This window comes from Athene cunicularia (assembly GCF_003259725.1).
Source record: "Athene cunicularia isolate RWA chromosome 10 unlocalized genomic scaffold, athCun1 chr10_part1, whole genome shotgun sequence".
Classification (NCBI taxonomy): domain Eukaryota; kingdom Metazoa; phylum Chordata; class Aves; order Strigiformes; family Strigidae; genus Athene; species Athene cunicularia.
This window is the reverse complement of record NW_020799112.1, coordinates 4,031,715-4,047,375: the sequence shown is the minus strand read 5'-3', so window position 1 is coordinate 4,047,375 and position 15,661 is coordinate 4,031,715. Positions and strand designations below refer to the sequence as shown.

Sequence of the window (15,661 nt, the reverse complement as noted above, 5' to 3'; positions counted from 1 at the left end):
TTGCACTCCTGTCTGCCTTTCTACTGCATCTCATCCTGCTCAGCACTTGCTAGGATTTTCAAATGAAGAACGACCTCATCTCTGTAAGAGCACAGTTCTGATGCAAAAACTCAACAGCTCTTTTGAGCAGGGCTTAATTTTCAGAAGTGCAATTTATGTACACATCCTGCAAACTCTTGATTTGGAAACTGGAGGTGTTTTGAAAGTCCTGGAATTCAGAAAAATACCCCTGGCTCAGAGTTTATCTGGTTTTCCATAGCCCAGGGAATGAAGTAATAGTGATGCATGGGACTGGGCAAGCAGGAAGCAAAATTTGGTGGGTAAGCTGGGCAGCTTTTTAACCAAATATCTATGTTTAGTGTTCTATTTATGAAAGATCCCCTCCAGATGCCAAAACAATAGTTTGTCCTATTACTGCTCCCTCTTAATACATACATTATTACAGAGCTTTAGGAAGATTCTGCCTCAAACATTAGACAGAAAGCTCAGAAATACATTTTTTAAGTGAATGTGAAAAGCCCATTCCCTGCTCATTATCCCTCGACCAGGCACATGTCACAAGCTATGGCAGCACAAGACATGAAATTAAAGAAACAGTATCAAAATGCAGTGCCATATTTGCCAAAATATTAATTCTCCTGCTCCCACAACTCCTATATCCACGTTCTCTTTCCCTTCCTTCAACCTTCCCAGTCCCTCTGCTCCCTACATATCCTCCTCATACTCATTCCTCCCCAATGTTTTTTCCCCCCATCTCCTTCATTTTATGCTTCTTCCCTCAAATTCTACTTTCTGCCTCTCTCCTCCAATGCTTCTTACACATTTCCTTCCTTTCACAGAAATACTTTCTCATCAACTGCACTTTAGTCTCTGCCTAAGCGAGGATAAAAAGCTACAAATAAAAGCAGTGTATTTTTATTTCTTTCTTAGAAACTGGAAGCCAGGCAATATTAACCTGATACTAGTTTTTAACACCCTGAGCTCTAAAACCTCAGCCTAGAACTGACAACCATAAAGCCAAACAAAACCAGTTTCCTTGTCAATCTATAGTTGTTTCTGGTAGCTTTGCTTTCTGATTTGTAATTTATTAAATGGCAAAATAAATACAAACTTCTAACAACTGATATATTCAATTTAAAAAATAACCCAGTCTATGCACATTTTTTGGTACCAATTGAACAATACTGGCTTAGAAACTAATATAGTTAAAATGATGCAACTTCCTAGCACAAAGACGTTACAGTAATATCAAAGTGCTTACTTCCTCAATTTTGCATACAACCCCCCCTGAATAAAACACAGATGTCCGCAGTTTCTGTTACATGTAAACAGCACCTATACAAATAAGTGTTAATGAATCTCCCATTTGCCAACAATAAATTAAGACAATAATAAATTATAAAAACCCATTCATATACCTGGGGGTTTTAAGTGCTCTGTTTTGGGGAAACATCCTGCCATCATTCTGTAAAAATGTATTTGGGTGTATGTGAGTCACTACAGAATTTTTTCTCCTTTTCATCCAAAAACTGCCCTGGCCTACCTCATCTTCTCAGTGGCCACAATTAGTTGTACTCAAATTGACAATGGCAGTTAAGTCTTCAGCCAGAGATAATGGCCAGATCATATTATTATTGCAGTACAGAACTGTTTATTGCTAGGTTCATGAAATCAAGGTTATGATATAATGGCACTATGATTTTTCTCTTCAATGATGGTAATAACAGAGTACTGCACACAGTTAACAAAATCTGTCAAGATATCTGCCATCAAATATTTATGCTATTAACAAACATTAAAATCGTATAAAAAAATTTTCTTAAGACTCAATAACAGTTTCCCTGACTGACATAATAATTCACAGTCCTAATCATTACACGGAACGTGAATTCTGCAGTAAAAGCACATCAGCAGAAACCGTATGTCCTGAGTGCAGTTGGTATCACAAGTTGATTGAAGTATCGCTGAAACCCTCAACATGTAGAAGAACTCCAAACAGTGCTTGTGCTGTGGCATTCCCCTAGGAATCTGGATCCCCAGTTTTCGCTCAGTAGGCATTTAGTAACATCATCCAGCAGTTGGTATAGTTTGGGAAGTGAGAAGCATCATACCAGGAATTCAGACAAGAAGTCAAAGCCTGCTGCCAGGACTGCTATTTTCAGCAAGGATTAAAGTTTTCTCTGTCTCCTGCTCATGGAATTCTCATTACATTAAGATATGCTGCTTCTCCTCTGATGAGTGGCTTTTCTTTGTGGAAGATCCTCACTGTCACTTTCACAGTTTCTCTGAAATAGAAGAGCCACAATGTTTTAGTCATGTAAATGAGATACCATGTTCCTAAACACGACATTGTAATCTTATTAGTGTATCATCTACTGAGAAAAGCAGAACTAACAGAAATCTCAGAGTTTCCTTCCAGAATGTCACATGCACTGCAGGGGTCCCCCACCCTCCCTCACACAGCTGGGACAAGAGCAGCAGCGGCGCAGGCTCTCTCCACAACAGCCCATTTCTCAGTCAGGCAGCACCCTCAGTGCTGTGGTATCCAAACGTAACCCGCAGCCTCCATGCTGCTCCTTTACAGAATAGATGTGGCTAGCACCTAAAGGGTTTACAGAGTCACCAGTTCTCCTTGCCTAACATTTCTGTCACAGTAACACAACAGCAGCATTAAAGACACACTAGGGATGCCCCAGTTCCGTCTGGTTTCTCACTCTAAACCATTACCACCCTGTTGGGCTGTGCAAGCATACAAGCAAAAATCACTGCACAGTATAATTGGTCCTTCTCTTCTTCCCGTTTGAGAAATGTACCTACCAAACTTTCATCTTCTATCAGGACCTTTTTCACCAGCGAACGAGATAAGTGGTTGCACAATGAGACAATACAGTAAGAAAGCTACAGAGAGAGGGAAGAATGAGTATTTGACCACACATATGCAGTGCAGACACATCCAAACAGTTTCACTTATCCACTGTGTATTACAATTTTACATTCAGGCTCTTTCTCGCCCTCTGATCCCATCAGGCTTGGGAACCCTTACATGAGAAGGATTAAAGGCTCGCTGTCATACCTTCCATCGCCTTCTAGCATATTGCCTTTTGAAGTTTTCCATGTTAACAACAGATGCTTTCCGAACCAAAGCCTGTCGCTTGTCCACTGGCTGGAAGATAAGAGAGCAATTTTATTGTTTGGCTCCCTTTGGTGCATAAAATACGTAAGATTCTTCATGTGCTCTGGAGCTGGCCGAAAAGAATACTGTCTGGGGAAGCTGTGGATTCATACAGGTAAAAGCGGAAGAAAAATACTTAAATCTAGTCCACCCTGGGCCTGGACAGGACCCCTTTGATCTCAAACAAAATCTGAAAACTAGCAGTCAGCGGTCACGCTTGGCCCTGCACACAAAATTGTTCGGAGAATTTCCACTGATGCCCCTTTCTAGCCACTCGACTTGGCACAAAAGGTGTTTTCACATGGCATGGACTTTGCTCCAGCCTCCACTTCTGCCTGCAGCCTTCATAATGATTCATAATGAAAAAACAAAAAGTCTGGGAACAGACTTAAAAGAGGGAGGTAACTAAGGGGATGCGAGAGGGTGCTAAGGCAACACTTGCATTTTGTGAAGTTGCTAAGGTGCGTCTCAGTGCACACCTGTGCCACATCCATTCTCTCTGGATTGAGCAGCTGGCCTTTATGAAAGGTATTAGGAGAGCAACCAAAAGGTTCCACAGAGGCCTGACAGAAAGGAGATGGAGCTGCTGTCAATGCATCAGCGGCACTGCAGCACACTGCTGCTCAGGGGTTTTGTACATGCTGGCTAGAAATCACAACAGAATAGGACTAAACCCAGCATCATCACACTGTTAGGTCCCATGCTACCTTCTAAATTTTCAGACACAATTTTTCACATTTTGCCCTTTACAAGGATATTTTAAAACCAAAGATACATTGGGGCCCCTTCCTAACTTCCAGCATGTGGCTCTTCATTTTATTCTAGCACATTTTTTTCTGAACTGTGTTTTCACAGGTTCTTTTACCAGGCTGTTTTAAACATCATAGGTAAGTTTGAGGCTGTCACGTCAGATCTGAAAATGGAGAACATGTGAACTCATGTGAACGTGAAATACCTTCAGAGATCACTAGCTGCACTCTACCCACATATTAAACTGGCACAAGACAGTAGCTAGGCCTCTTCCTGCATCGCACAAAGCTGGTTGATAAAACCCTGTTTGCTTATCAAAATCTCAGGAAGTCTCAGGGAAACTACCACTGTGAGCAATCTTCTGCAATTACTCTGAGACTGACAGATCCCAAGCAAAATTAGAAGGTGGCCCAAAGAAAGTAAATCCATGGCCAGCTTGGGTCAACATTGGACTCACCAGGAACCACAGAACAGCTGAGCTGGAAGGGGCCTCTGGAGATCATCTAGTCCAATGCCCTGCTCAGCACAGGGTCAGCTACTGCAGCTTGCACAGGACCACATCTCACTTGGGTTTCAAAGGATGGAGACACCACAACCCATCTGGGCAACACGTTCCAGCTCCTTTAGTAAACACATTTTTTTGTGTTTAAATAGAATTTCTTTATTTCAGTTTCTGCCTGTTGCCTCTCATCCTGTCACTGGATACCACTGAGGAGAGCCTGGCTCCATTTTTACTCCATTCCACCATGTATTTATACCGATTCAGAAGATCCCCCCTCTAGACCTCTTTTTGACACTGAACAATCCCAGCTCTCTTAGCCTCTCCCCCTTTGACAGACACTCCAATCCCTTAATCATTTTCACAGCATTTCATCAAACTCTAGTATGTTTAGCTGACATCACGATAATAAAATGGGAAAAAGTTAGCTGTCATTTAGTATTAGTGATCAGAGTACATGCCACAGCATATCTGAAAAAACTCAGAACCATACCCAGAGTGTGACAGCACAAGAAATTGATACCCTGGCAATAAATACATAAAGAAAGGACTGCAATATCTATGGAAAAATAGGAAGGAAATATATCTATATATATATATATCTATCTATCTATCTATATATATATATATCTCAGAATTCAGACATGTGCTAAAATTTTTGGATGCTAATCTGGTGTTAAGAAACAGATGTTCCGCTAACCCTGACACAGTCCTTCTGAAAATTAAGCACCTTTGAACTCCAAACCACATCAAAATTTGCATAGACCAGAAAACTGTATCTGACTGATTGAGCAGGAAAAAAAAGTTCAAAACTGTATCTGAAAAAGTGAAGAGAGACAGGCCAGGAATCAACCCTCCAAAGACTATGGAGTTTAGGGAGTGACAACCATTTCAGCAGTTCTGATCTGCATACGTAGGAGGTGGATAACCCAGAAATATTTCCACTGAACTGGAATCCAACTACCAAGCCAGATACCTCAAGAAGCAAGAGTACCAAAGGAGAATGGAAGACACATCAGTGAGGATTTAAACATTTTTTTTGGCAAAATAATTGATAATGTTTGAGACAACAAAATTGCTTTTCTCATCAAATGCTATAGGTATAGCATTTGTGCAGATAGCTCAGGAGAAATTCAAGGAGCCAAGGTATCAGCTAGGCCTCTTTCTCAGATATAATACACCATTTGCATACAACAGAAATGGGAATTTTAAGAATTAAATATCATTTCTTCATGCTGCAAATGACTAGCACAGTGCAACAAAACAGTGACTAGAAATCAATTTGAAGTGGAAATAATGTCACTGGCTAAATGTCAGCTTTACAATCATCACAAAAAATTTCCAAGTGCCCTTTCAGCAGTAGAACCATCACTGAATCAAAATAGCCCACTTCACAGCACTCCCAAGTAATAACTACCTCTCAATTTCTAAATAGCCTGAAAACCAGTGACCTTGTCATTTTCTCAATCATCAGAATATCTTCTCAAAAGCAGTGTGTCAGTGACCTCCTTCAGCTCAGAGAGCACTAGCCTCAAGGACTGAGTCACAACAGTATTAACCTCACCCAAACATGCTCAGGAACAGAGTGGCCTCATTTAACATTCCTTCTCATCGTGACAGTGCATTTGTTCATAAAGAAAATGAACAGAGAATATGAGATCATGGCTGAGGGATGGCAGACTCTCTTTCTTGACAGTCCTTTCTGCAGACATTAACTCTCAGTAGGCTTTAAGTTACTTTTCAAGAACTGGAACTTCCCTCATGAAATATCTGGTTCCCCCAGACAGTACTGTGGGCCTTCGAGCTCAAAGGAACCTGCAGAAGTGACAACTGAAGCATTCCGAGAGAATAAAAAATGGACACAAGTGAAATACTCAATACTATTTGTCAACAGTTGAGCCCAATTCTCCCCAACCATCAACACCAGCTTGCTAGGGACATCTCCTTGCTCCCTACACTACTTCAGTGGGTTTTGAAATTTTTACAACTTGTGCAAAGAAAGATGCCACAGAAAGCACATCCAGTTTCCATCCTGCAACAAGTGCAATGACAGGAACAGCGATACCCCTACTGAATAACTGTTTTCAGAACTCTGAATTTTTACCAGCCTCTGCTCATCTTTATGAGGAAATAGTAGTGATTAGTCCACTATACACAAACAAGATGAGAATGTGCTTTTATCTTTTTATCTGTAAGTAGGAAACATTATTCTTAATAATGTTATAAACAACAACAGCTCAATTTAATTATGCCATTCACTTTTCTGGAAAAGGAGGAGGAAAGCTGGGCAATGAAAAACATACTCTATTGTATATTAAAAGATCCACTCTAGATGGACTTGAGCAGTGATGCAGGGATGCCTGGCTACCACCCCACTGACTCCTGCAGCTGCGTAACAGTCACCTTGCAGCAAATTCATACAGCTAAGCAAAGGGGCTCTAAACTAGCTGCAGAACCTAGGCTGGCAACTCTTTTCAGTGCACAGAAACTTGACATCTCTTTTTCAGTCACTAACCACATGATCAGGGAACAATTGCATCCTGCATAAACATTTATTGTGTCCAAAACCAAGATGGGTACATCTGTGCATATTAATACAGTATAATCAAATGACTCCTTTGAAATACAAGACAGCAGGGCATGATTCAAATTGGGGTCAACTTTTACTTCCTAAAACTTAAGAAAAAAAAAATCTTCACAGCAAGAACATTGGTCTCAAATCCCATACCACAGATTAAATTAGTGGTAGCTTTGTCATCATCTTTACTGTAGAGAGCAAACTAGAGGTCTATGTTATCACTTATCACTCACAAATTAATATTTGCACAGTAAAATTACATACACAGTTATTTCATCAGGTCATTACAAGTGCTCGGTTATATCTTTTGAATAGGATTTCATTGGTATAGGACAGGAAACTTAGCTGAACTTTAAACTAAAGCATTAATCAACAGCTAACACCTTTGATGGTAAAGGATTCCACCCTGCATAACCGGCCTAAAAAATAGTTCAAACTTTTCTTCATCAGCAGCCATTTCAGAGAGAATTCCCACAGTACTAGCTAAACATTAAATTACTACACCATTTACTTTGTTTTATAGGACAGATTTAACCTTTGGAAATATTTCTCTCATATGGTCTATAGAACTGCCTGCAGCAGGTCTACATGACTGCTTCTTTCACCCAGCCAGAGATGCTATCATGAGATATTTATTAGTTTCCAGGCACTCAGATTCTGCTGACCTGCTCTTTATTCCAAGTTAATTACTTAGTAATTTTCAGGAACTGTAATACATGAAGTAGTATGATATAGGCAATGCACAGGACTGTAGGGTTAGATGTGTCCATACCACTGTGATAGTCTAGTTCCTGTAAATTCAGACACCAAATGTGGGAAAAAAACTTCCACACTACAAACCACTGGCAGTTTACACTTTTGGTCAGCACCTTGTGTAACACATCAGAATTTCTATTTTAGTTCCAGGTGATGTTGCTGTGCAGAAGCTACACAGTGACCTTCTTAAACTGCTCTACATTGAAACAGGCAGCGAACTCTGCACCTAACCTGATCTGTAACATTACTGATTTGATTCTGCTACATCAAGATTCAACCCTGCAAGGAATTCTTCACAGCGAGATCTATTTAACAGCTCAATTAATGATTCATTAATATCTTTGTTGAAAACAGAGTCAGAGCTTCCATTCACACAGGCTTCATTTTCCAGTTGAAAACTACTCATTAAATCCTGTATCCACTTGAGTTCCTCAGAAAGTTCTTGACTGAGAGATTCATACTGACTCTGCAGATCAGCATACTTCCCGGTTATGCCTGTAAGACTAGTGCTTACAGTCTTGATATCATCTTGTAGATGTCTTTTCAGGGATTCAATTTTACGGTATTCATACTTCAGCTGAGATAGCTTGTGCCTCACGCTTTCATTCTCTTCTTTATACCAAGCTTCCTTCTCATTATAAATGGAAACCAGAGCATCAATGTCCTCCTGTACGGAATCGTGGGATGCAGCCAAAGTGCTGAAACCCCGTTCCATAAGTGAAATGTCTTCTACTACCCGGGCAAAGCGCTCAAAGTTGATGTAGGTATTGTTGGGAGGCATACTCGAATGGCACTTTATGGTGTACTCTCTCAGGCGTTTTGTCTTCAGCTGTGTGTTCTCAACCTTCTTGTTTTCTTGGACTTTCGTTTCTTCTTTCAGCTGGTGAGTCGTCAGACAGAGGAACCAATATTACTGAACGTTTAAAATACAGTGCAGTAATTCAAAAACTCTACACAAAGGATACAGCCTGAACTTCCACAATGCGGGGAAGACTCTCTGTTCTCACAATTTTCCTTCATGCATGTGATTAAAAGGAAAAAAAAAACAAACACACACACAAACCCAAAAACAAATGACAAGTGACGTGCATTCATTCCAGTGTTATAAGTATGAATAACAGGAACACAATTTATTTTCATGTTAATTTTTAGCAGTTAACAGTCTGAAAGCTATCAATATTTCTAAGAGGAAAAACAATAATCCTGAAAACTCCAGTTAATGTTTTGTGCAATGCAAAGAAAAACTGAATTTAATCCTCATTAGTCATGCTGAGATTAGCTAAATATATTTTCAATAAGAGACTTATCCACAGAAGTAATCAATCTTTATGATGAAAAAATACACACAGACACACAAATTTAAGCAAATCAACACAATTGGTACAGCAGTTGTATCTTGAGAGAAATTGTATTTTCCAAATTGGCTGTAGTCAACTCCCAACTCAAGAAAGCACTAAACTCAACACATGGTATATGTCCATGCAAACAGAGAGGGAGGATGGAAAAATGCAAAGCCCAGTCTAACACAGGATACTGTAACGTGCAACAAACATCAAAGCTTTGTCCCCCTCTTTTGAGAGTTATGATAACAAAAGAAGTCATATGCAGAAATCCAAGGATTTAGTCAGATCCCACCAATTTCTTCCCAGTGCATCTCTTTAAGACACCTAGGGTCTCTAAGTACTTAGAGGGCATTTTTCCATTTAACACACAAATAAGAGTGAGATTATCGTCTCTGCTTTGCTCATGGTAAAACATCTGTCTTTATTCAGTCTTACCGTTATCCATGGATGAGACAGAGCTTCCTGAATTGTAAGCCGTTTCCTAAAAAACAACACCACAAAAAAACAGCCTTGAATGAGAAATATCTGGTACGTAAATCCATTGACCTGCACTTCTCCCAGGCTTTGTATGAAGCATTTATAAAGATAATGCCAGAACTAACTCTCAGATTTCAGGGTCACATTTCTCCATGAGGCATACTGCTTGTGTGTAGCTTAGCAATCGTTCTGATCAGTCCCAACTTCTTTCTGCATTGTGGCAGTTTGGTGAATGACACACTAAGAGCACTGAGAATCAAAGGCAGAAAAGCACAAGGACTGTCTCTGCACATGGGACAAATACCAGTATCACTGACTTATCCTTTCTTAAAAGGAGGTTGCTAGACATGTGCAAACACCTACCTACTCTAGTCCATTCTAAGGCCCAAGGACTTTCAGAAATCTAGACTGAACAGCTTGCCTCTTTCTCTCTAATACCTATTTTCTCCCCTGTTGAAGCCATTAGAAGGAACTGCAAGCACCTGACTTCCCTCCAGGACAAATATGATTACAGGGAAGGAGACGCTACTTCTGCATAAGCTTTATTAAAAGCAAGAAAAACTAAAAAAACCCCAAACAAACAAACCTGTGGTTCCTATAAACTGGAAACAAAGATCTGCATAGCTGTCACACAAATTTTAGGTGATTGCAACAGATGCAGAGAGACTTATGGAACAATTCCACTGTGACCACATGTGAAAATTTCTCTGCTCCTGCACCACTGGTTGCATATTCTGGGATCATGTTGCCACCCTGCAAGTAGTTTATAATAGACTGAAATACTGGAGTGGTAGTTACCTTGAACTAGAGATTTTGTGCACCATTTTCAGCCCTTCACCTATGCTGTATTGTATCAGCTTGACTCAGGTGAGAATTTAGGCTTAAAGTGAAATTTAACTAAGGAGATATGGTTCTTTTTCTTAAGATTTCTGGGTGCAGCCATTAACTAGGGGCACAGCAGCATATTTCTGTCTTGCTCTTGAAGGGCAATACACGCTGCAGGGAAAGCTTTGCAGATTACTCTTCAGGCTATGTTTCACCAGGTTTATCTTAGGAGACAAATGGACCCTTCTTACCGTGTATCTTTCACCAGGAGTTTCTGAATAAAATCTTTTGCCAGATCACTAGTATTACTGAAAAATTCTTCATCAAATTCATAATTCACAGCCGTGATGTTGGCAAGCGTTTCTTGTTTAGTTTCTCCAAGGAAAGGCGATGCACCACTAAGCCTAGATAAGCCAGAAAGAATAGTCAAGTGGAAAAATAAGCAGCAGAGGTCCCCTAATGAAATTACAGTGACTGTGTATCATACACTCAGGATTATTTGTGGATCTCGTGTTGTAGCAGCATGCCACATGGGAAATAACAGGTCCAGCTTTGGCTCACTACATCAGTGGTTACGAATCAGGCTCATCTTGAAAGTCTCTAGTGCAGCACTAATGCGTACACACAGATAGAAATGCACACTGAAGTCATTGCTAATCAAACCAGAAAAAGCTTCAGCTGAGGAAAGTCTCTATCCCCGTGAACCCACAAATGCTGTCAGACAGAAGCTTCTATTGGCTTCAAGCAGATGAAGTAGCATTTCTTTAGATCTTCTTTGGGTAGGAAAAGTTCTGCCTCTACTGCTTTTCTGTCCACAGAGATACTGGCAGCTTCCCTGCACAGTGGGTTCGGCCAAGAGACCTTTCTCAGCTGGAACCAAGATACAGCGTGTGATCGGAAGTCAGATGCATGGTTTTGCCTAGCGCCAACCCCATCAGAGAGGTAGGGCCACACTGCTCATTAAAAGGAATCCACAAACAAAAGGACATTGGCTGCAATAAAATCCAACGGCTTCTGAACAATGCAAAATTCCATTCTGTTGGCATTCCACTCTACGTCAAGGATATAATGGAGACATCATCACAATAAAATGCCATTCCGCAATCTTTACTTAGAAAAAGCTTTCATCCTGCTTTGCCTACCTCTCAGCTGTGACTGATGACCTTCTTCTCTGATGACTATTTACTTCTGCTCCATAAAACTCAAGTGTCAGAACAGATTCACTGCAGACTCCTCCTGCCCTGCCTTCGCTCCCCTCCCCTTCCTCCCTTCTCCAGTCCACAGGGATGCTGACTTGCAAAAGTTTGGTTTACAGAAAATGTTATTTATACCAAAAAAATTGATCTCATCCCTTTTTTAAAATCTTCTGGGCTATTATTAAGCTTATCTATCAAGTCTAACTTTGATAGCATAGTTTCAGGATACAGCAGGCTCAAAACAGGACTGAAGCAAACTCCTAGGATCTAAATGGAGGTTTTGAATACTAAACTGCTTGCTTACATGATCTGCCCAACAGACCTTTTACCCTGTGTGTACTGCCACTACCATGTTGACTGGAATTTGGAGGTAAGCAGAAAGTTATATGGGACCAGCTGAGCTATTCAGCCCAGTCCCCAGCTACTATATCTGGTTTTCCACAGAATAAAAATTTGAGTGCATAAAGTGTTTCCTCTCCCTCTACAATCATACAATGACACCAAAGCAGCTGACACAGCAAGGCATGAGTGAGGTCCTCCAGTTGTCTTTGATGCAGTAAATTTCACCCCATAAGCCACAGTTGATCTCACTTCTTAACAGGTTTTACATACTGCCTCTTAAGCTTTTGTTCCATTTCTGCTAGCCACAAAGAAGTCTAGAAGCAGGCACATCGCCAGAGAACATGGGCGTTGTTCCAAAACTAAAGCTTGGAAACCTGCCCTAAAGCCTTGGTTTCTCTTCCCTTTCCCAAAACTGTGCCATGAAGCAGCTGTACTTCCACCTTCTGGCCTTTTGCTGGAAGCCAAAGCCAACAGCACTCTATTCTCCTCTGAAATCTGGAAACTCAGTTTTGCGGTCTGTGAAATGGGAGGATTCTCAAATCCCAACACCTAATGGAAATTATTTTTGTCATATCCTGACTCATTGCTGGGAAACATCTAACAGCAGACCTCAGTATTAAAGATTTTGACCTTACAACCCACTGAATCACTCCACTGATTGCTGAATTAAGAACTTGTAGGCATTTTGTTCTCTGCACCTCACGAGGGCATCCATTTGGTTGTTGCCATGTTTGCTAAAGTAGGCGGTATCATTCGACACACCCCATTTATTCAGAATTCTTCAGAACAAAAGGCTTTAAAATTAACAGGCAGTACTAGTTAAAGGCATACACACTTCTAGTACATAGCATATCACGCAAGCTGACCCTTCCCATCATAAAAAGCATGCTCTTCTTTTCTGATCATTTGTAGGAAGACAATTTTCAGCCTTAATTACCATGGCAGTCATTACTAGCCAACCAGGTCAAACAGCTCTCCCTCACTGGATACCCTACAGAAACCCTCTTCATTACTCTGCCCCCCAGGACAGAACTCTCAGTGAAACAGGAAAACCTCGAGAGCAACCTGGCTGGCAGCGCATCTCTGTAATTGCATGGTAAGTATTTCCAACTGCTTATCTTCAACTTTTAAGTTTTCCTCTCATCATTTACAAACACACATAAACAGCAATTTACAAAGTTTAACGTCCTGTCAAGTGTAGGGGTCACTGAAGACCAGAGTGCTGATAAAAGGCAAGGGTCTGGACGTTATTTTAAACCCCTTTACCTGAGCTTGGGCTCAACAAGTATCCCTCAGGACAGAAGGGAATTTGTTGCACTGAATCTGATTTCTCAGACCATAGCTCTTTTACAGGCTTTGGGGCCCAAGCCATGGATATAGCCCAAGAGTGGATTTAATTCCACTACATTTTCCATCCTGAAAAGACAATCTCTCCCCTTCAAGCCTCCATACTCATACTGAGACCTGAGTTCAGGTCTCAGTATGAGTAAATCCCTTTAATACTAGAATGCACCTTCTTTAGTTAGTCAGCAAGTTAGTCCTCAGAGAGTCACAAGGAACAGCAGAAGCCCACGGTACAACGTTAGGGAGAGGCATTTCCAAGCGTGCTGTATCCACCAAGAACTGTTCCCCAGCAGTCACAGGAACTCGATTTCAAGGGAAGCAATTAGGTCCAAGGATGCCTGACCACTTCTGTAACTCTCATATCAAACCAGAGGAAAGAATTCTTGCAGAAACAAGTGCTGTCCCTCCACTGCATGCATCTGTTGTCACACAAGCAGTTTCACAAACTCTCAAGCTCCATCTTAAAACTCTCTCAACTGCTTGTCCCCAGGTTGTTCACGGAACCTCATTTCTTTAAGAGTTTGAGTTTATCATAATTTCCTACTTTTATTTGTTCATCCCCAGGTGACACGCTTCTCTTCTAAAAAGTATGTCTTTTTTTTTTCCCTTGTGCCTACTGACTGCAATGATACTCCCAGCCAGCCTTTGCTTTACTGGCTTTAAGAAGCCATTTTTCCTCCTGTATGACGAATTCTCAGTTCCCAGGGTCAACTTCTCTGCTCCTATCCCAGCTCAAATTCACCTTTTTGAATATGAGTGACTGTATTTACACACAGTAATCTAGACTGCTGCCTTTACAAGCAAATTAAAACTCCCCTGTTTACCTGAAACAACTCCCTTTGTAAATGATACTATTATACTTGCTATTTCTATTCTCTCCACACACCGGTAGCTCACGGCCCTTCTCCGAGGGACCAATATGCTTGGGCCTTTCCATCTTCTACCACTTGGAGCTGATGAGGTCCCATAAAAAGTAGAAATGCCTGGTGATGATAGAGATGTTTGTTCTTCATCTGCTCAGAATACCCCACTTCTTTTACCCCTTATTTTAAACTTTAAAAGGCTGCAGGGTAACATTTGCCCATTAGACAAACCACTGCCCACTCCATGTGTGCAGCTCCTTTCTTAAATGACTAAAGGGAAGCTGTTTCATACTAGTACAAACAAGCTTTAGGAACACTTACAGGAGTGAATCTATAGTACTCACAGTATGTAGGTGATGACTCCTATGCTCCTAAAAAACAAAGGAGATTAATTGCAGGGGTTCTACATGACCTGTAATCTTCTTAAGGTACACCACATGAAAAAGTCAACAGTAGCTGCTATACAGGCAGGAGAGTCGTTGTGGGCTCAGAGAACTGCTAATCTCTCTCAAAGAATGGTGTTTCAGGGAAAATGTGAATTTTACATATAACTTAAAGTAATGGGGATATTTCAAGTCTTTTTATGTATTTCTACTTTGGCAGGTATTTACTACAGTACACATCAGTAATACAAAGAAACAGAAGGATGTTTTATTTGGGGTGACTTCTTTTGCCTGCCTTCTCAGCGGATCAGATTAGTACGCAGGTCTCCTCTGCATGCAGTGCTCTTATAAATAAATAAAGCTGTCACAAGCACTGCAGGAACATGTTTTCTTTTAAGAGTGCTCCTCTGCAGTGGACAGTGGCAAACTGTTAACTCTATAACTGCCATCATTAAAAGTTTTTCACTGTAATTTTGCAGAAATTAAATGTTTATCTTTTAATTAAAAAGAATGGATAAAAACAGAAAGACAGGACAAAGAGTTATTAACTGCAATTAAGTGTTTTAATTTGTTGCAGTATAATGGATTATTATATTCAGAGCAAATTGGGAAAAAGTAATAGTAGAGCAACCTTCAAAAAAACCAAACACAACATAAAGAACTTACCACATATCTGCAGCTAGTCCAAGCGGTTCATAGTTTACTATTTCTGGAGCTGTAAGAAAAATTTAATCAAACATCAGCAACCGAGATAACAAATTTTTACCAGGCTGAATTGAGTAGCAGGTCAAGAATTACCAAGAGGGAGAAAGGGGATGGGTCGGGAAAAAAAGGTGGTTATAGGATTCACTGTTTGTAGTTTTATAGCCCTGATAGGAATTCAAGTTCACAGGTGTCTAGAAGAGATAACGTAGAGTAACCTGAAGCATAATGCAACTCAGGAATAAAGGTGAAGCGGATATATACTAATTACAGTGCAATTTATAATAAATAAATTATTTCACTTCCCAAGGACACTGTTATCCCTAAGAATCTGAGCTTTTGCTTTGTTTTTAACTGGTGCCATTAAAATTAGTTTCTAATGCCCAGTCAGAAACAGCCCTTAGGCAAGAGACTGTAATTACATGCTGGAC

At 40.5% G+C, this 15,661-nt stretch overlaps 1 protein-coding gene across 4 annotated transcripts in view; it reads right to left on the bottom strand.

Moving 5' to 3' along the window:
* Window positions 1-6,871: 6,871 nt before the first annotated feature.
* Window positions 6,872-15,661, bottom strand: part of DAPK2 (death associated protein kinase 2) — a 45,359-nt gene continuing 36,569 nt past the window's right edge. For 3 of the 4 annotated variants that reach the window (XM_026855893.1, XM_026855892.1, XM_026855891.1), the window contains 5 exons: window positions 15,195-15,243; window positions 14,490-14,516; window positions 10,652-10,804; window positions 9,534-9,579; window positions 6,873-8,635 (listed from right to left, as the gene is read on the bottom strand). In XM_026855893.1, the coding sequence (XP_026711694.1) occupies window positions 8,000-8,635; window positions 9,534-9,579; window positions 10,652-10,804; window positions 14,490-14,516; window positions 15,195-15,243 (911 nt within the window). In that variant the 3' untranslated portion in view covers window positions 6,873-7,999. Of the gene's footprint in view, window positions 8,636-9,533; window positions 9,580-10,651; window positions 10,805-14,489; window positions 14,517-15,194; window positions 15,244-15,661 lie in introns of all 4 variants that reach the window. The other variant, XM_026855895.1, reaches the window with a different exon arrangement.